The 22,740-nt window shown below is 36.0% G+C and overlaps 1 protein-coding gene across 1 annotated transcript in view; it reads left to right on the forward strand.

The window, feature by feature from the left end:
• WDR72 (WD repeat domain 72) overlaps positions 1-22,740 on the forward strand; it is a 219,349-nt gene that overhangs the window by 129,380 nt on the left and 67,229 nt on the right. Inside the window, exons 16-17 of the mRNA XM_023227213.2 lie at positions 1,117-1,196; positions 13,184-13,379. Coding sequence (XP_023082981.1) covers positions 1,117-1,196; positions 13,184-13,379 — 276 coding nt within the window. The remainder of the gene's footprint in view (positions 1-1,116; positions 1,197-13,183; positions 13,380-22,740) is intronic.

The raw sequence follows: 22,740 nt of genomic DNA on the forward strand, positions 1-22,740 counted from the left end.
CTTTTATTATATTTTCCTTGACTACTAATGGGGTAAATATATAGTCATATAGATCAATCGATAGATAGATATCTCATATGTTAATATAAAAATGGGGATTTGATGAAAAGTGTATCAGACACATGCTAATTTAAATAGTTGATGCCACAATGTCCAACATATATCAATATATTAATTTAAGTAGACAATTATAGTAACAACTTCTCCGCTTGTGCAAGCCCTTACCATTCTTCCCTATCTCACTCTCAGGATCTGCTGCCTAGATAATAGACTTTAGCCATCAAAAAGCCTTAATTCATCAATTGTTCATTATGATTATATGTACATTTTCAATTAATGAAAAGACACTTATTAAGTATTTTTTTGTGTAGGAAACTGCTGGACACTCTATGAACCAATTTACTTAAACCAAATTAATGAAGAATTCTCATTTCTTCATTAATCATTTAGGTCTTTGCTTAAAGCACTCACTCATTCTTAAAATTTCACACTGAACATTAAGACAAATAGATAGAAAGGACATTGGAGAGGGCAAACAGAAAAGAAACAATGCATAACAGAATGAGTCAAATTAAAACAGTAGTGCTCTACCTATTGATCAGAGTGGTAGAGCTGGATAAGGACAAATCAAAGGAAGTCTTTTATTTGATTTTACATGTGATAGAGACTAATTCATGGCAGAGTAGAATTTCAGAATTTGTATAAGGAAGGAATTGTAAGATTTGGTGATCTGTCTTGGGTCAGCAAAAAGAACAAAAATGTGTTGAAACTGTAAAAATGAATCTGATTTGATGTGAATATGTGTTAGTATAATTGTTAGAATTACATATAAATGTGTGTGTGTATGTGGGTGTGTGGGTGTGTATATAAATGTACACAAATGGATGTTGACTCTGGTTGTACATGTAAATCATCTGTGGCACTTTTACAAAGCATTAATGCCTGTCCCACCTCTACCACAGGATCTGTAAAATAAAAATCTCTGGAAGATTGAACCTGGGCATTGGTGTTTATAAAAAAAAAGCTTCCCAGGTGATTCTAATATGCAGCCCATCTTAAGAGCCGTTAACCATTGTTAATACTCTCAAGATATAAATGTGTTCTGTATATTTCTAGGTAAGAATGAATCCCATGTACCTGAGGCTGACCTTTCACTTTTGAAGCTAATTTCCTGTTGGAGAGACCAGTCTGTGCAGGTATGATATAATTCACATTCATGAAGTTACTGGAAGAGTTCCTTGCTGCTGTGGTTCATGGATACCCCCCTCTATCTGAAAATACAAGTAGTTACTCTTGTCCTCGTAAAATGGCCTTTGAACAGGCATAGAGATGAGGGAAAACACAGGCCATAACATAAGCAAGGGTACACCATTCACCAGGGGAGCGTGAATGCCTGGGGCTGAGGGAGGGAGGTTCTTCTCACCACAGGTAATTTCTTGCTTGTTGAAGCTTCAGTCTGAAGCAGAATTGTCCATTATTTGATTTCAGTATATGACATACATTAAAGCACCTATGTGTGGGAATTTGATTATGTGAAATTATAACTTTTTTAATTTTTGATTTTTGTGGGCACATAGTGGTCATATATATTTATGGGGTACATGAAATATTTTAATACAGGCATGCAATGCCTAATTATCACATCACAGAGAATGGGGTATCCATCACCTCAAGCATTTGTCCTTTGTGTTAGAAATAATCCATTTATACTCTTTTAGTTATCTTAAAAAGTAAAATTAAATTATTATTGACTATAGTCACCCTGTTGTGGCATCAAATAGTAGGTTTTATTCATTCTTTCTGACTTTTTTTGGCGCCTATTAATCATCCCCACCTACCCCTATTCCACACTACCCTTCCCAGCCTCTGCTAACCATTCTTCTACTCTCTATGTCCATGAGTTCAATGTAGTTATTTATTTATTTATTTATTTATTATTATTATTATTATTATTATTATTATTATTTTTTTGAGACGGAGTCTCGCTCTGTCGCCCGGGCTAGAGTGCAGTGGCCGGATCTCAGCTCACTGCAAGCTCCGTCTCCCGGCGGATTTTCTTTTCTTTTCTCCACATCCTTACCAGCATTTGATATTGCCTGTATTTTGGATATAAGCCATTTTAACTGGGGTAACATGATATTACATTGTTGCTTTGATTTGCATTTCTCTGATGATAAGTGATGTTGAGTACCTTTGCATATGCCTGTTTATTCTTTGTATGTCTTCTTTTGAGAAGTGTCTATTCAATTATTTTGGCCATTTTTTTATTGGATTGTTAGATTTTTCCTATAGAGTTGTTTGAGCTCCTTGTATACTCTGGGTATTAATCCCTTGTCAGATGGGTAGTTTGCAAGTATTTTCTGTTATTCTGTGGATTGTCTCTTGATTTTGTTGATTGTTTCCTTTGCTATGCAGAAGCTTTTAAATTTGATGTGATTCCATTTGTCTATTTTTGCGTTGGTTGCCTGTGCTTACTCAGGAAATTTTTGCCCAGACCAATGATCTGGAGATCTCCCCCAATGTTTTCTTGTAGTAGTTTGATAGTTTAATGTCTTAGATTTAAGTCTTCAATCCATTTTGATTTGACTTTTGTATATGGTAAGAGATAGGGGTCTAGTTTCATTCTTCTGCATAAGGATTTCCCAGCACCATTTATTGAAGAGGCTCTCTTTTCCCATGTGTGTTCTTGGCACTTTTGTCGAAAATGAGTTCAACGTAGGTGTATGGATTCATTTCAGGGTTCTCTGTTCTCTTCCATTGGTCCATAGGTCTACTTTTGAGCCAGTACCATGCCTTTTGGTTACTATAGTTTTGTAGTTTAATAAATCTTTTTTTTTTTTTTTTTTTTTACATTCTGAGAGTACCTCATCTGTGAGTTGACTTAGAGGGCTGGTTTCTTCAATGTCCAATTTAAGTCCTTCTTTCTCCTTTAAGGCTCCTTTTGGTCTTAAAATTTTACCAGTACTTTTGTGCATTGTACAATAAATAGTTGTGCATTGATTCAATGAATGTTTACTAGAAGTTTATTCTTTTTTATGAACTTGATACATTACATATCAAATTTGCAAGATTGAAATAGCAGTAACTCCTATTACAAATGATTATTCTTGGTTATAAGGAAACAAAAAAAGTTAACTAGTAATATACTGTAGGAGCTGATGCTGTAATACTAAATGTACACAGTTGGAATGGCTATAAAAACTAGTTGTCCTGGCCTGCAAGTATGCATGTGATTTTTTTCCCCAGCCTGACCCCATCTGTCATCATTTACCACCTCCTATCTTACCTTGATTTAGCCGCAACTGGCTTTCTTTTTATTTTCAGAAGACGTAAAGCTCATCTGAACTCAGAATCTTACTGTTCTGTTGGGCTAGAATTCTCATTTCTTCATTAATCATTTAGGTCTTTGCTTAAAAATCTGTCTCCTTAAAGAAGTCTTCTCTTATAACTCCAGCTAATATTGTTGCCACATTCTACCCAACCCCACTCATCTAGTCATCATCACATTACCTAGTTTTTTTGCTGTGATTACTTTTAATGGAAATTATATTATTTGCTATTTTGCTTGCTTATTTTGTCTTCACACTGCTATATAAGCTTGCTGAGAGCAGTGACCTTGTTTGTCTCATTTGCCCCTCTCTTACCAATGCCCAGAAAAGCAGAAGTGACAGTAGGCAGTCAATACATATTTAATGAATGAATGAGTAGCTACGCAGGCAACCTCTGTAATAATTGGAATATACACAAGTACATGCAACTTTATCAGCACATTAGTAGTCACCCCAAAAAGGCTTATCTATTAAAAGTGAGATTTTTTCCGCAGTAACCAAAAAATTCTTAAATGGGGAAAAAATTATTAAAAAGAAGGATTCAACAAAACATTTCTCTTAAATTGCTCTCACTTGAAGATCTTTGGTAGTTGTTCATTTGACCTTCAAATAAACTTTAATGTGATTTGGGCATGTTTGGACTAACAGACCTTTAAGGTTCTATGACTCTGTGACAGTATGTGAAATGCTGGCTGTAGACGAAGACTTCCAGAGAATTTACCCACTCTACAGGAAGTCCAGCCTTCAAGATTCTCTTCTCATCTCTGCTACTGGCCTGATGCATGATCTGGAAGATAGGTTAAACTTCTTGATTATTTGTCTTGCTCATATGTAAAATGGAAATGAGTAATACAGCCCTTCAGGAAGAATAGAGACTCTTGCAAGTATCCATTTTACTGCTTCAATAGCCGTTCCTCAAATTATTATTATTATTACTTTTTCTTTCTGTCACCCAGGCTGGAGTGCAGTAGCATGATCTCGGCTCACTGCAGCCTCCGTCTTCCAGATTCAAGTGACCCTCCTGCCTCATCCTCCCAAGTGGCTGGGATTACAGGCATGAGCCACCATGCCCAGTTAATTTTTGTATTTTTAGTAGAGACAGAGTCTCACCATGTAGGTCAGGCTGGTCTCAAACTCCTGACCTCAAATGATCCTCCGGCCTTGGCCTCCCAAAGTGCTGGGATTATAAGTGTGAACCACCGTGCCCAGCCATCCTCAAATTATTTATAAAATCATTCCTTTAAGCAGTTAGTTGAATTATGTTAGCTTGATTTTACTTTTTTTAAAACTTTTATTTTAAGTTGAAGGGTATAAGTGCAGATTTGTTTCATAGATACACTTGTGTAATGGGGGTTTGCTGTACAGATTATTTCATCTCTCAGACATTAAGCCTAGTACCCATTAGTAGATTTTCCTGATCCTCTCTCTCCTCCCACCTTCTGCTCTTCAGTAGTTTGCAGTATAGGTCGTGTTCAAGTGTTCCCATCATTTAGCTCCCGCTTATAAGTGAGAACATTCAGTATTTGGTTTTCTGTTCCTGTGTCAGTTTATTGGAGGATAATGGCCTCCGACTCCATCCATGTCAGTGCAAAGGACATGATCTTGTTCTCTTTTATGGCTGCATAGTATTCCATGTTGTATATGAGCCACATTTTCTTTATCCAGTCTACCATTGATTGACATTTAGGTTTATTCTATGTCTTTGTCATTGTGAATAGATCTGCAGTGAACATACGTGTGCATGTGTCTTTATAATAGAATGATTTATATTCCTTTGGGTATATATCCACTAATGGGATTGCTAGGTTGAATGGTATTCTGTTTTTAGGTCTTTGAGGAATCACCACACTGTCTTTCACAATGGCTGAACTAATTTACATTCCCGCCAACAATGTATAAGTGTTCCTTTACTCCACAGCCTCTCCAGCATCTGTTATTTTTTGATTTTCTGATCTGTAATTTTTTGACTTCAACATTCTGACTGGTGTGAGGTGTTATCTCATTGTGGCTTTGATTTGCATTTCTCTAATGATCAGTGATGTTAAGCTTTTTTTCATATGATTTTTGGCCACATATATGTCTTCCTTTGCAAAGTGTCTGTTCATTTCCTTTGCCCATGTTTTAATAGAGTTTTCTTTTTTCTTGTAAATTTGTTTAAGTTCTTTGTAGACCCTGGATGTTAGACCTTTGTCAGATGCATAGTTTGCAAAAATTTTCTCCCATTCTGTAGGTTGCCTGTTTATTCTATTGGTAATTTCTTTTGCTGTGCAGAAGCTCTTTAGTTTAATTAGATCCCATTTGCCAATGTTTGCTTTTGTTGCACTTGCTTTTGGCATCTTGGCCATTAAACCTTTGCCTATGCCTATGCCTATGCCTATGTCCTGAACGGTATTGCTTAGGTTGTCTTCCAGGGTTTTTATAATTTTGTGTTTTACATTCCAGTGTTTAATCCATCTTGAGTTAATTTTTGTATATGGTGTAAGGAAGGGGTCCAGTTTTAATCTTCCGCATGTGGCTAACACTGGTTAGTTATCCCAGCACCATTTATTAAATAAGGAATCCTTTCCCTATTGCTTGTTTTTGTCAGGTTCACCAAAGATCAGATAGTTGTAGGTGTGTGATCTTATTTCTGGGTTCTCTATTCTGTTCCATTGGTCCATGTGTCTGTTCTTGTACCAGTATCTTGCTGTTTTGTTTACTGTAGCCCTGTAGTATAGTTTGAAGTCAGGTAACGTGACGCCTCCAACTTTGTTTTTTTTTCTTAGGATTGCCCTGGACATTCGAACTCTTTTTTGGTTCCATATGAATTTTAAGATAGTTTTTTCTAGTTATGTGAAAAATGACATTGATAGCTTGATATGAATGGCAATGAATCCATGAATTGCTAGGTAGCATGGCCATTTTAACGATACTGATTCTTCCTATTCATGAACATGGAATGTTTTTCCATTTGTTTGTGTCATCTCTGATTTATTTGAGCCATGGTTTGTTATTCTCCTTGTAGAGATCCTTTACCTTTCTAGTTGGCTGTATTCCTAGGTATTTTATTCTTCTTGTTGCAGTTGTGAATGGGAGTTCATTCGTGATTTGGCTCTCAGCTTGACTGTTGTTTATAGGAATGTTAATGATTTTTGCACATTGATTTTGTATCCTGAGACTTCACTGAAGTTGCTTAACAGCTTAAGACATTTTTGGGCTGAGATGATGGGCTTTTCTAGATACAGGATCATGACATCTTTAAACAGGTTAGTTTGACTTCCTCTTTTCCTATTTGAATGACCTATTGGTTTCCTTTGTGGGATTACCTTGACCAGAAATTCCAATACTGTGTTGAATAGGAGTAGTGAGAGAGGGCATCCTTGTCTTGTGCTGATTTTCAAGGGGGAATGGTTCTAGCTTTTGCCTATTCAGTATGATGTTGGCTGTGGTTTTGTCATATATGACTCTTATTATTTCAAGATATGTTCCTTCAATGTCTTCTTTATTGAGAGTTTTTAACATGAAGGGCTGTTGAATTGTATTGAAAGCCTTTTCTGCTTCTATTGAGATAATCGTGTGGTTTTGTCTTTAGTTCTGTTTATGTGATGACTCATATTTATTGATTTGCATGTGTTGAAGCAAACTTGCATCCCAGAGATGAAGCATATTCGATCATGGTGGGTAAGCTTTTTGATATGCTGCTGGATTCAGTGTTCCAGTATTTTGTTGAGGATATTTTCATTGATGTTCATCAGGAATACTGACCTGAAATTTTCTTTTTTTGTCATATTTCTGCCAGGTTTTGGTATCAGGATGGTGCTGGCCTCATAGAATGAGTTAGGGAGGAGTCCTTTCCTTTTCTAATTTTTCAGATAATTTCAGTAGGAATGATACCAGCTCTTCTTTGTATATCTCATATAATTCATCTGTGAATCTGTCTGGTCCTGGGCTTTTTTCAGTTGGTAAGGTGTTTATTTAACTGCCTCAATTTCAGAACTCATTATTAGTCTGTTCAGGGATTCAGTTTCTTCCTGGTTCAGTCTTCAAGGGTGCATGTGTCCAGGAATTTATCCATTTCTTCTAGATTTTCTAGGTCATGTGCATATATTACTAGTTTGTAATACTCTCCGAGGATTGTATTTCTGTTGGGTCAGTGGTAATATCTCCCTTATCATTTCTGATTGTGTTATTTGAATCTTCTCTCTTTTCTTCTTTATTAGTCTAGCGAGCGATCTATTTTATTATTTTTTTCTAAAAACCAGCTCTTGGGTTTGTTGATCTTTTCAATAGTTTTTTTGTGTGTGTGTCTTTCTCTCCTTTAGTTTAGCTCTAATTTTGGTTATTTCTAATCTGCTAGCGTTGGGATTTTTTTGCTCTTGATTCTCTAGTTCTTTTAGTTGTAATGTTAGGTTGTTAATATGAGATCTTTCTAGTTTTTTGATCTGGGCATTTAGTGCCATTAATTACTCTCTTAACCCTGCCTTAGCTCTGTCCCAGAGATTCTAGTATGTTGTATCTTTATTCTTGGTAGTTTCGAAGATCTTTTTCATTTCTGCCTTAATTTCATTTATCCAAAAGTCATTCAGGAGTAGGTTATTCAATTTCCATGTGATTATATGGTTTTGAGTGAATTTCTTAGTCTTGAGTTCTAATTTGATTGTGCTGTGGTCCTGGTGACTGTTTGTTATGATTTCAGTTATTTTGCGTTTGCTAAGGAGTGTTTGACTTCCAATTATGATCAATTTTAGAATAGGTGTCCTGTGGTGATGAAAGAAATGTATATTCTGTTGTTTTGGGGTGGAGAGTTCTGTAGACATCAGGTCCATTTGATCCACTGCTGAGTTCAGGTCCTGAATATCTTTGTTAATATTCTGTCTCAGTTATCTGTCTAATATTGTCAGTGAGGTGTTAAAGTCTCCCATAATTATTGTGTGGGGATCTAAGTCTCTTTGTAGGTCTCTAAGAACTTGCTTTATGAATCTGTGTGCTCCTGTGTTGGTTGTATTTATATTTAGGATAGTTAGCTCCTCCTGTTGAATTGAACCATTTACCATTATGTAATGTCTTTCTTTGTCTTTTTTGATCTTTGTTGGTTTAAAGTCTGTTTTGTCAGAAACTAGGATTGCAACCCCTGCTTTTTCCTTTTTTCCACTTGCTTGGTAGATTTTCCTCCAACCCTTTATTTTGAGGGTTGACATGTTATGTTGAAGACTACATACTGATAGTTTTGGTTCTTTATCTAGCTTACCACTCTATGTCATTTAATTGAGGCATTTAGTCCATTTATATTTAAGATTAGTATTGATATGTGTGGATTTCATCCTGTCATCATGATGTTAGCTGGTTATTTTGCAGATGTGTTTATGTGGTTGCTGTACAGCGTCACTGGTCTGTGTGCTTCAGTGTGTTTTTGTAATGGCTGGTAACAGTCTCTCCTTTCTATATTTAGTGCTTCCTTCAGGAGCTCTTGTAAGGCAGGTCTGGTGGTAATGGATTTCCTTAACATTTGCTTGTCTGAGAAGGATCTTTTTTCTCCTTCCCTTATGAAGCTTAGGCTAGGTATGAAATTCTGGGTTGCATTTCCTTTTATTTAAGAATTTTGAATATTGTCCCCCAATCTCTTCTGACATGTAGGGTTTCCACTGAGAGGTCCACTGTTAGTCTAATGGGCTTCTCTTTGTAAGTGACCTGGCCTTTCTCTCTAGCTGTCGTTAACAATTTTTCTTTCATTTTAACTCTGGTTAAGTGGAATACTTTTGTAAAACGAGCAAAATTAGCTCCAGAAGTTGAATGTTTACCTTTAAGGTTAGGGGAAGAATGAATTAATTTTGCTGATGAATAAGTTTGTCTAGAGATTTTCTCTTTTGCTTTTGACACATTAAACACTCAACATAAAAATAAATGCTGGAAAAGAAACAGAAAAGTTTGGGGATTGCTAATTTGCGTGTTTCTGGTACCGCACTAAATTTCTTTGGATTTTATAATTTAACACCACTGGGTACACATCATAACATTGAGGCCTCCAGCTAGAAATGTTGCTTTTCCAGGAGACACCACAAAGACATGAAAGGTCAGCATGAGCAGAGTGTTGGGAAAAATATTTTATAACAAAAAAACTAGATACTGGAACAACAACCAGGACACAGGGGTTCTTATGCATCTTGATGATGCTCTATGCTATTTTACAGTATTTTGCTCTTCCAAGGTGTTAATGAAATACTACTAAAATTTTTAGCTTGCCTAGGACTCAGTAATACCTTTAGTTAATAAGGGTATGTCCCAGATTTGTAGCTGACTCTTTCCAGTCAATGAGTTTGTAAACTTTATTTTTAGTCCGTGCACATTGCCTCATAAAAGAATACGATTCTTTGATGTCTATGTTTTGGAAGAAATTTATTTATATATGTTGGGAAGACAGCTTTATAGCCATAATACTCAATGCCAGCTCATTATTAAAATTACAAAGTTATATAAAATGTCATATAACATTTTATATTTTGTTGGAGAAAATCCTATTTCTATTGACTACCTGTAAAATCCATCTACTACATTTATAGACTCAAGTATTGATAGTTATAAACTATCAATAAATTATACTTTCCACAGTTTATTTTTAAAAGTCTGCAGAATCTATTTCAATTCCACTAGTATTTATTTAGTGTCCACTCTATTCCAGATACTGTAGTAACATTATTGCATGTTTAGAAGACACAGCCTTTCTCTCATCTCACACTGAGTTGAAATATATATTTTGAGTTTCTTTCCAATTGGATGCCATTCATTATTCGCTTTTAACTGTTGTGGCTCTGAGTACCCTACTCATCATGGTTAATCTATTTTATTCTATAGTTATTTCTGTTCCACTTGTTTTTGATGATATTCATTTCTTTATTCTTTTTTTTTTTTTCTTTTTTTTTTTTTTTTTTTTTTTTTGAGACGGAGTCTCGCTCTGTCGCCCAGGCTGGAGTGTAGTGGCTGGATCTCGGCTCACTGCAAGCTCTACCTCCCAGGTTTACGCCATTCTCCTGCCTCAGCCTCCTGAGTAGATGGGACTACAGGTGCCCACCACCTCGCCTGGCTACTTTTTTGTATTTTTTAGTAGAGACGGGGTTTCACCGTGTTAGCCAGGATGGTCTCGATCTCCTGACCTTGTGATCCGCCCGTCTCGGCCTCCCAAAGTGCTGGGATTACAGGCTTGAGCCACCACGCCTGGCTCTTTATTCTTATAATATGCATTTGTGGTGACAACTATGTAAAAAATCAACAGTTAAAGAAAGTGAAGTAGTGACATGTAAATCAAATAATTAGAAATGTTAAATTAAAATACATAAATTCCTGTATATTTTTAAGAAATAATGATTATCCAAGTTGTATAGGATATTATATTCAATGGGAGAGATGACATTTTAGATCCCAACTGTGGGCATGCCTCTGGGGTGATAAGCATCCCAGGGTGAGAAGACAGCCATAAGCCCAGTGAAAGCATATGGCCAAACTACCCATTCTGAGGGGTATGATATAGTCTGGACACATTGTAGGTCTTAGAATATCGTCCAGTATCCTTAATTTATGAGTATAGAAAGAACAATTTCCATGCACTATTCTGTTATTGACAGCTCTTATCCTAATGTCTCTCAGTATCAGAAACTCTTTTGTAAGTGAGAACATGAAGTTTCAGAGAAGTTTGTGACTTGTCAAAGGTTGGATTTGTGGTAACTGTCATAGTGGAATAGGAAATGCAAAGCTTTTCACTTATAGTCCTGAGTTCTTTCTACCACATCATCCACATCATCGAACCAGTGCTATGAAATAACATGTATGACAAAGTTAAAATGAAATAACTTCAGTGTTATAAAATTGTTCATCATGAATAAGTAATACAATATATCCCTTCATGTGATATACATAAATCAGCATGGTTTACCAATACTGTGATACATATATATAGCAGTATATGTTAGCAAGAAACATATATAATAATTTATATTTATATCTCAGAAGTGGTGTGTGTGTGTGTGTGTGTGTGTGTGTGTGTGTGTGTGTGTATACCAGATTTGTCGCCCAGACTGGAGTGCAGGAGTATGATCTGGGCTCACTGCATCCTCTGCCTCCAGGGTTCAAGCAGTCATCCTGTCTCAACCTCCTGAGTAGCTGGGACTACAGGTGCACACCACCAAGCCAGGCTAAGTTTTGCATTTTTTTGTAGAGATGGGGTTTCACCATGTCAACCAGGCTGGTCTCATATGAGAGATATTAATAGGCGTTATTTACCAGCATCATGATGTGCAGAAGTATATCTTAGATTAATGGTGTATAATTGATACTCTGATGTTAAATATCTCATTACATGATATTCATGAGTAAGCACCATTCACTTGTATTGCGATTAGGCAGTACTGCATGTTAGTATTCATGGTATGCAATTGTGATATTCTACTACTCATTAGCCTTTTTTCACTCCTAAATCAAACATTTGAGTGTCTGCTGGATAAGGACAAGGAGATAATCGGCAATCAGGAAGTTGCTGCAGTATTCTCAGGGAGCTTCCTATATTTAAAAGTCAGAGGGCAGCTTCTCTGTCCCAGGAATTCAGCAAGTATCTGCCATCATAATAAGCTCCTTGGATGTCCCTGGAACCTGAAGGTCTCACATGCTACCATTACATGCAAAAGAGACGGAATATATATTTACATAAATACACGTTCAGTTTTTGGCCAAAGCATCTCTAGGTCACCACTCTCGGTGTTGTCCCATATCCCTAGCTCTAGACGTGCTTATGGGTAGACTGGGAGTAATGGAGGGGGACAGTGGTAATTGTGGAGCATGAGTCAGCTTGACAGAGGACAGACTTCTGAGGGGAAAATATATATGCTGTGGCACTGGGATGTGGCTATATGAAAAGCACTTGGATGTAGCTATATGTAATGTTTAACTATTGGCTGGAGAAGGGTGATGAGAAGGTGTACCTGGTTTGTCTATATCAGCCGTGTCCATTCTTTTCTCTCACTAATTCAGCTCCTGGCCTTCTTTTGGCTGTACCTAACTGCTAGACCTTACCTCATCTTTTACCAGGAAGAGGTCTAGGAAACTGTCACTAGCTTTGCACTGAAGGTAGAGGATATAGAATCTTGAGTGGACATGTACTTCGAAAGACAGAATCAGGGATCAGAAGGTCTGTCCACCAAGTCTGTGTAACCTTGAGGTGTCATGCCCCAGATTCTTCATTTTTAAAATGAAGGATTTGGTTGGATGTTCTGTGGCAAGTGTTCCTTTCCCCCTCCTTCGAACCATAGGTCCTTGACTGGGCACACACAGCAATTGGAAGATGTGCCTTGCAATACCTTAATATGTATAAAACCACATAGGTATACACAAAATTTAGTGAGATTTATTATTAAAGTCATTTCTTTAATTTTCTTGTAAAGCATAGTTTAAATGCAGTGTTTTGTTTAAATAATGCTTTGGAGCTAGACGTAGTTTGAGGATCTAACCTTGTCTTTAAGAGCCATAGGATAAATTCAAATGAATTTTCTTTATCTTCTGGTGGAAACGAAAATAGGAAAAATAATTGAAAACTCCTCTTTGTCCCATAGTGTAATGTTTGACATTCTGGACTTTAAAAAAATGCCCCTCAAGTATCCTTTTAGAATCTCTTGCATTGCAAAAAAAAAAAAAAAAAAAAACAGTGTGAAACTCTGGGTGCCAGTTGTTTCTGCCTACATTTCAGTTGTTGTGGATGCTAATGCCAGAAGAATGAAAAGTTGTTGTTCATGGAAACCTGTTCAAATTTAAATTCCGGGCTTTGGATTTTTTGCAACATACCTAAGCATTTGTAATAATACTAAAAATAATTCACTTAAAAAAATACCTTACAGGTAACTGAAGCAATACAAGCTGTTCTGTTGGCAGAAGTTCAACAAAGCATGAAGTGTTTGGGAAAGATACCAGTCAATAGTCAACCAGTGTCCATGGCAGAGAATGGTAACTGTGAGATGAAGCAGATGCTGCCAAAGCTGGAATGGACAGAGGAACTGGAGTTACAGTGTATTAGAAACACTTTGCCTCTGCAAAGTAAGTACAAAATTTATTGGCATACTCTTCAACAGAACTTTTCTACTATAGATTCTCCAACTTATGGTGGTGCAACTTATAATTTTCGATTATATTATGGTGCAAAAGTGATAGACATTCACTATTCTCCTTGACTTATGATGGGGTTATATCCAGATAAACCCATTGTAAGTTGAAAAGGTCATAGGATAGGTTTATCCAGAAGTAACACCATCATAACTTGAGGAGCATTGCTACTTAGAGAGTGTTGAAAATATAAGTTCACAGTATATCATTTCTGCAAGAACTGAGCCAAGTGCCCTGTTTCTGACCTATTCTGCTATCGATTTCCTCTTGTAATTGTCAAATGTTTAAAGAACTTCTGGATCCTATTACAATAATAAATATTTGCTAGAAGAACAGCTTGTATTATTTATAACAGTGTTTTGAAGTTAAGCAATTAAAAGCGAAAGCAGAATTAACAATAGCTTAATAGGATATATATTACAGGAATACTGTAATCATAATGGGGAAATTTGCTTTTACTTTGTACCTCGATAAAAGTCATGTGCCAGTTTTCCTTTTCTGGGCAACAGAAGTATCATATAAAAATTAAACTATTTTTATAGTTGGATCATTTGATTTTATAACAAACTTCATCACTGTCACTTCCTAATGATAACGTTTATGGTTTAGGGCCAACAAGTGAGTCTAAATTTATGTTGCAAAATGTTCTATGATTTTTTATCATACTGTTAGCTGTTACTTAAAAAAATTAAAAACTGTAAAAAAAAAAGTACAACTTTAATTTTCAACTTTATTGTAAGCTTTTGATGAATACGCTAATTTTGATCATGTGATTAAATGTGTGTTTTTGTCAGGAAAACATGTTATAAATTTACAAATTACAGGTGGTTAAATTGTTAAGTACTTCTTTTATCTCTCACAAAGGGTTTTCTTTTAATTTATTCAGGACTAGGAACAATGTTACTATATATAAAATGTTAAATCTTAAAACAGGCGTCATTCTTGGAAATACTTAATGATTTCTTCACTGTTTTTATGAGATTACTGATTGGAGAGTGTTATGTAGAGAGAAATGAAAAGGCATATTTAACGAAGGCCAGAGATCAAAACAGGTAGAATATGTTTTAATGCCAGGACAGTTGCTGATTATGGTAAATTCAATTAATAATTTGATAAGCCAGATGGTCATTTTAAGTCATTTGCATGTTTGTTTCCAAAAATTAGTTTTAATGATCTGGTAAATTCACCTCTGTAAAAAAGCTCCTGTTTCATCATACCACATAATTATAGTTGTATTACATATTTTAAGCAAGAAGTAGAAAAATTGCTTTTTAATTAATTTTGAGTGACTACATTTGTGTTTTTGATACATATGGAGGGCCATCCATAGTGTCATTGATAGGTTTCTTCCATCTCTCCCAAGACAGCTAGTGTTATTTGTTCATCGTGTGTTAACTCTCAGTAGATGTCATTTCTGAATTTTCTCCCTAATCTTGAGAGCCTACCTTATTCATTGGCCCAGAGCCCCATTTTCCAGGTAAGAAACTGTTGGTCAGCTATCAAAGTGAAACTTTAGGTGAATTTTTCTGTCACTTGGGTTACTCATATTTGAGGTTTCACCAGAATGTGCCTAATTCTGTCCCCAGTACATTCTTACAGGATAAGGATACTAGCCAGGTGCCTGCAGTCCCAGCTACTTGGGAGGTTGAGTTGGGAGAATGGTTTGAACCTAGGAGTTTGAGTCCAGCCTGGGCAACATGGCCGGACTGCATCTTTAGAGAAAGAACTGTTGATAGTAGAGAATTTAGTCTTACTATGACTAAAGACATTTGGATTAAAGTGTGGTATTAACTCTCTTTTGATTAATTATTAAATAGTCCTTTCTTTGCCTATGGTAAAAGAAAATTTGTGGTTAATTTGTGATAAGAATTAGAACACCAGAATATTACAGCCACTTTATGTGTTGGTGGATGAAATTTAGAATACTCTGTTTAAAAGAACAAAACATATTCACAAAATGCTGGGCATATATTATTTTCAGAAATAATTATCTGCAGGAAAATGTTAACTACAATTGCAATTAAATGGGAGACACATAAAATACATTGAAGAGAGAACTATCCAAGTAGTATTATATTTCATATTAATATGGCCCTTTTCTTTTTGTGAAAACGCTTATTTTAAAAAACACTATTCACAAGAACTTAGTAAAATTACAGGAAATGTTTTTAGACTTTCTTTTAAGTGGTATGTACTGCCTTAGATAGGATTTTTTTTTTTTTTTTTTTTTTTGAGGCAGTCTCTGTCGCCCAGTCTGGAGTGCAGTGACATGATCATAGCTCACTGCAACTTCCACCTCCTGGGCTAAAATGATCCTCCTGCATCAGCTTCTTGAGTAGCTGGGACTACAGGCAAGCACCACCATTATAAGCTAGCTTTTTGTTTTTTTTTTTAATTTTTATTTTTAGTACAGATGGGATGTCACCATGTTGCCCAGGCTGGTTGATAGAATTTTTAGAAAACATAACCAGAAAACTGTTTTATTTCTAATGTCCTGAGACAAAATGTAATATGATTATATAGGTGCTATTCACTGGGCGTAGTAATTGCTCAAATTTCATAGGCAGATTTACTTAGCCTAATCATTGCAACATATGTCATTTTGCAAAATATTATTATGGCAAATTCTATATGTCATTTAATTTCATCAACTCTTTGCTTATTTGTCCTCTGTGGGCTCCTGTCCCTCCCCTTGTTTCTTCATTTCTTTTATTCTTTCTTGGTTTCTTGGTGGTACATATTATTTATAAATCATTTGGAAAGTAAAAGATGATGGTTTTGCTCAACACAGATACTCAAACTTCTTTTATGCTAAATGGAGTATATTTGATTTATTAGGATTATAGTAATATGGCAGCAATAAGTCACAAGGAAAAATAATTATTATTGAGTTTTAATATATTCCAATGCTTTGCTGAATACCTTATGAAATTTAGCTCACCATTTCCTTTAATTCTGACACAATCCACATGAACTCTAAGACCCTTCTTCTGACATTTAGTTTTTAAAATGTTCTTTACCGTTTTTAAAACGTTCATGTTCATTGAAGTGAAATTTCAAAGTACAACTGAAAAGAACTATACTCTAAGAAAGAGAGATTCCCATCATGCTAGCTAGGTTTGTCCTGAGAAATTACTTATTGTTTTATTTTACATACAAATTTTATATTTTTATCATACACATTAAAATAGTGTTGAGATACATTTTAAAAACTAAGTTTATCACCACACCAGCTATCTTTCTTTTTTTTTTCCTTTTCAACACAGTGCCTCACTCTGTCACCCAGGCTAGAGTACAATGGTGTGATCTTGGCTCACTGCAGCCTCAGTCTTCCCAGCTCAGGTGATCCTCCCACCTCTGCCTCCTAAGTAGCTGGGACTACAGATGTGTACCACCACACCTGGCTGATTTTTGTCTTTTTTGTAGAGATGGTGTTTCATCATGTTACCCAGGCTGGTCTCAAACTCCTGAGCTCCAGCAATCTGCCCACCTTGCCACACCAGCTATCTTAAATGCCACCAGTGGTATACATCTTACTGTTTGCGACACACTTCCTATTACTACCCCCTTTGCAAAATGAATAAACTAAGACTTAAGAGAGGTTATGTGTCTTGCCTACAGACACAAAATTACTGAAAACAGGGAAGCAAACCCAGATATTCTCTTAAATACTATGCTGTTATCCAGTAGACTACGTTTTCCATACTTGCAACATGGAAGAAATTTATCCTGAATCAGTTTGATCTAAAAATGGAATAATTTGTTAAGTGTTTTTCCTAGATTTTTATTCTTTTCTCATAAATCATGCTTTCTCTTACCAAAGGAAATGCAGAGTACTTAATTATTGTCATCTCAACCCTCATAATAAAGAAAATCACCAGGTGTCTGGAAATATTTGTAGGGAATGTGTCTAGAAAGCAATGGAAATCCAATGAAGTGAGAGTTAAAGCATAATGTATATTTAAACCTGTAATTTTGTCTTATTTTTCAGTGTTTTCTCCTGTTACACTTCACAGCATGCATTTTATTTGTGGTCTTAATATTTGTGTACCTGTGTTTTATGGAAAAATGGCAGATTTTATCTAAGTTTACGTTTTTATAATGATTACATTGCTATCTTCCTTGAATCTCTTTAATAAGAACTTGTACAATTAACACATTTGAGGCTTAGATTCATTGCTTTAAAAACAGCAATAGTTTCTATTATTAAATTGCATTTGAAAGTTATTTCCCTTTACTTTCTTTTGAATGTTACTTGGATCAGTTTAAACAAGTGCTCTAAATTGTTCCATTAAATAAATTGGTTGAACTAGAAATGGAGGCTTTGTAGATAAAACTGTCACCTTGGAATTATTGGCTGAATTTAAATTTCATGCTAAACCGTGTGGTTTGAAAATGATGCATCAAATATGGATATTGCAAATAATCTTTATTGCATACATCATTTTCAAAGACTTATCTAGAAAATTAAATAATAAAAATGTGTTTTTTGTTTAAATAAAACCACGCATTTATTGTAAATCAAGAAAGTAAAAATCCATTCAACAGAAACATTTTGGTGATCCTGCCCTGCAGAAGTACGGGCCCAGGGCAGGCTTTCTTGGCCTGCTGAGTTTTCCAGAAGGATATCTACTTGTGGAAAGGCTTTGTGACTACCCTACAGGGAAACTCTTCCCTGACTGCCATTTTTTGGAGCAAGTGCATCTTTTTTCCATTTACTCTTAAGATCTCCAGACTAAGTGAGTTCTTCTTTATGGCCACAGAAGTCATTTAGGAAGGGCCTATGTGGTACGTGTAATCAAGGAGCAGAGAAGTAATGGAGGACACACCATAGAAGGCCTTGTATGTGATAGTGAGGTCTGGGGCTTTCTCTCTAGTGTGATATGGGAAATCTTTTAAGCACACTAGTGGCACAAATTGTAATGGGATCACATTACCTGTGGTTTAGGGGCAAAGCACAGTGATACATGACTGACTGTGGTGTCGTGACTTGGCCCCCATGTATGTTGTTACATATGGTATTCTAGGTGTGCTGAAGATATAGTGGAAGGTTGAATCCACAAAAGGAATCCTTGGTGTGTTCAGTTTCAAGTGTACCTGTTTAGGTGACCTATAGATTTTATTTTTTATTTTTTAACTAAACTAATCACCAGAAAATAGACAAGATGCTTAACAGTTCTCTGTCAAGAAACCATGGTTTAAAGATACTAGGAATAATGCAAGCTTGAGAAAACAAGATGTAAATGGCATTGCCAAACTTATGCTACATCAGAAGACATATATCTTTGAAAAAGCATTGTAGTCATTTGGGTTTAATATATATCCTGCCTTATTTTTAGCACCTTATAAAATTGAGAGAGAAATTTCATCATTTCCCCTTCGGCCATATAAATTCTTCTAAACTTCTTTACTGTTTCTGCCTTCTCTGTATCATCTTAAAGATCGCATCACCTTAGAAAGACTGATAAGAGTTCACTGCTCTTTTCTAAAAGTAGTTTCATCTTCCACGGAGACTGAGATTGATGATTTTCATCTTGGCATATGAAAAACTAGAGTATTTCATCATCTTTTTTCATCGTGAGCAGTTAGAATGCCAACCCGGCTCTTCCCAGAGATAGTCAGATTGAGAAATTGAGTTAAATATTTCTTTGGTAACCGTCGTGCAGGCACCACTTTATTGATTATTGTCTGCATACCCATTTAAATTATTGACAAAGAAAAAATGATCTAGATTCTGTCACTGAAATCAATGTGTTTTGCACTATTGTTCTCCGAAGCTGAGGCTGGCCTCCTGACACTGCCCCTTCAAGGACAGGGATCAGGTCTATTTATCTTTTTTCCTTCCATCACCTAAAATGGTCTCTTACCTAGAAGCTGATAATAAGTGTTTATTGAGTGGATGGATGAATGGATGGAAAGTGAGATAGTTTGTACTGAAGATTCAGCCAATTCCTAATTAGTAAGAGAAGAGGTAGTGGAGGAAAACCAGTCGACTGCTGTTCTTTAGCATCCAAACAAAGTCTTGAATACACACTGAAATCTGTGCTATCTGAGAGTCACCATCCTAGGACCATGAGATGTATACACAGCAAGGTCACAAAAAATTAAAAAATAGACTTATGAATGAATCTAGTTTGTAACCCTCCAGAAGACTCTGTTAGTGATAGTTAGTTCACTCTTGACTGCTCACTTTGTCATGATCTGATTTCAGTTTGATATTTTTAGAGGCCTGAGCCTTGCCTGAAACTTGCCTCACTCCTTATTCAGTTACAGTTTATCCACAGGAGTTTCTAAGGAGCCACTGCCTCAAACATTGTTTCCTCAGTATTTGGATTCACATATTGTGTTCTGACTCATCACCTGCCTATGGACTTCTGGCTCATTCCTGATCTCTTGTAACCAGTAGCCCTCATGCTGCTGACACAGAGCTGTCTTTGCAACCTGGCTGGCCTGGGTCAGCCTCCACTAAGGATTCATTCTACTTCTGAGCCTGGGAATTTGTGTGACATTAGTTCCTCCATCAAATGCAATTCTGTCAGCCAATATGGATATGTATTCATAGTTCTAAAGACAGGTTTGGTAAATAGAGGGATTAAATTCCTTCAGAGAAAAACAAGTGATTTATAGAGTTTTGTATTCTCAGCAGATAGCACAGTGTCTAGTATGTGGCAATTGCTAGAGAAATGTTGGCTGAAGGAAAAATTATCCATTTGTCCCAATGCCCTTGGAATATCCCATTCCCATCAGAATGTCAATCATCTTGCTAGCTGGAGCCTTGTCCTTCCATTTTAACTCTTCAATTTATCTGCCCAATTTTCAGCCTTGGAACAATTTGAATAACTTCAAAACATTTCTTTTTTGGCACTTACTATGTCTAAGGTTCAATGTTAGGTGCTGACATTTTCATTTATATTACTTTCTACACTCCTTTTATAACCTTCTAAAATACTGTATATTACCTGGCATTCTAATTGCTTATTTATTTGCCTTTCTTTCCCAACTCTGTGAACTCCTTGAGGGCAAAAGTTGGAACTTATTAATCTTGTGCTCCTAGCAGCAAATGGACCACATGGTGCATGATGGGTGTTCATTAAATGTTTGTTGCCTGAGTGAGTGGATGTGTAATAAATGCCAATGACAGACATCTATCAAAGAACTCTGGTCCAAGGCAGAATGAAAGAAATGCTAAATAATATGTTAATAGTCTGTACTAAAAAGAGAATGGAAATGATGATTATAAGGATGATGGTTTTCTTCTAAAGTGTTAATCCAGGGGCATTGCCTCAAATTTATCTACTTTGTTCAAGAGCAATTTATCTGTCTAGAGAACCACCAGGAAAAATTAATGCTGAGAAGTATTTGAAGGCAAAAACCAAGGCAGAGTACTTCATTTTCAACCCCTTGAGAATAAGCTACAAGAAATGAAGACAGTTCAAAGAAGAGTTGTTAGTTCTTTCTTTTACCTGCTACAGATGAGCATGAGCCCTTTATGTCTATCTGTGCAGAATATCTGTCCTCCAGCCAGGCAGCCCTGCCAGTCTAGGGATAATGTAAAAATGCTCCTTGGTAGCTGAATATGCATAAGAACATGGTCTGTATAAACTTCCAGCCTCACATGTTTCTTCTCATTAAAATGAGGTCAGTCTTGAAAGAAAAAGTAATTGTAGTGGATCTCAATGCTCTGAGTCCTAGCCAATATTTTGTAATGCTCCCTTGATAATCTTAAAATAACATTCATAAGCAATATAACCTACCTACATACATCATTTATAGAACATTTAAAGGGAAAAAAAAACAGTAAGTAACTTATAGTAAAGTATTATGTGCAAAATCCTGGGCATGACTACACTAAAAGATATAGTAACATACTGTTATATAACATGCTGTGGTATACATAAGACCACTGCTATTGATGCAGATGTCTGTGTGTGTGGTGGTTCTGTCAGTGATGTGGGTGTCTAAAATAGATTTTCTTGGCAAAATTTTGGACAGTAGTAGCAAAATGTGACCATTCCTTAATATACAGTGTAGTGGCCTTCTTAGAAAATTCAAGGTATATTAAAAGCCTTGAAAGATTCCTCCAGGGTTATATGTAAAACAAAGTTATGTTCTGGACTTGGGAAATTACACACAAAGCTTTTCTTTTCGTGAATGATCAGTGGAATATTTGAAAACCGAGCAGGACAATTATTCACTGTGAAAGGCGTTCCTAAGCATTGCAGGCCATCTGGTGTCTCTGGTGCCTGACCACCAAATGCCAATAAGTGTCTCTACAATCATTGAGAAACCCAGTGCCTCACTTTGGCAGTTTCCAAAGCCTCCCCCTAGGGGGCAGTACCAACACTACTGAGAACTGCATTAGAGAAAGGGATTCTAGACATTCTTAAGGACTTTGTTTCTGTCCCACTTCCCTTTAAAAGTTCAGAAGGAGATGAAACCAAAAGAGTAACTCACACTAACTCAAGAAGTTCCTTTTCTTTCTCTTCCATGTTTTCTTTTTCCCTTGTGTACCCTTTAGGTAGTATAGCACTCCCCAGTCCATGTAGTGAATCATCTGCTCTTCTGTCTCCACCATTAGAAAAAGGGCTTCTTATGCTATTCATTCACTTTCATCTTTATGTCCTCACAGCTTAACTTTGGGCCTAGCAGAGAGTAAACATTGTTGGCTGATTAAATGAAGAGTATATGTTACTGAACTATTAAGCCTTGCCTAAAAAGGTCATCAAAGAAAACTCTAAAATTTACAACTGAAATTAAATTATTATTTTACAATACAGAATAAGCACAGTACATCTTCGAATTTTAAAATTAGATGGACTGTTTCCCAGTCTGTAAATTGAAAGAGAAAAGGGAAGTGAGAATAATGGATGGAAAGAGATACACAGATAGGTTCATGTAATCTGCTTATGATTGTAATTAGATTTATGATTGGGAGCATAATTTCAAAACTTTGGCTTACAACATGCTAATTTTTGATACATGTTATCCTTAAAGTCCAATAGTTCACTAGTATTTAAAGTACATTAAAATTAGTTTTTGAGAACTTCTTAATACCTTTCACTTTCACATACATGAGGTATATCCCTTAGTATCTCTGGACCAGAATAGAGAATAACCAGTCTGGTCTGTTATCCAGCTGGTAACTCCAGCCATCAAATCACTCCCTCTTTTGAATATATTTTATTAGGTGCTATGTTTCCCAAGCTATGTACTAGAAATCTGAGAAGAACATGGTGTGGTTTCTACCTTCCAAAAGGCAGAGAGAAAACTGTAAAAATAGTGAGGACGCAGTGTA

Source organism: Piliocolobus tephrosceles, chromosome 6 (genome assembly GCF_002776525.5).
Source record: "Piliocolobus tephrosceles isolate RC106 chromosome 6, ASM277652v3, whole genome shotgun sequence".
Lineage (NCBI taxonomy): Eukaryota > Metazoa > Chordata > Mammalia > Primates > Cercopithecidae > Piliocolobus > Piliocolobus tephrosceles.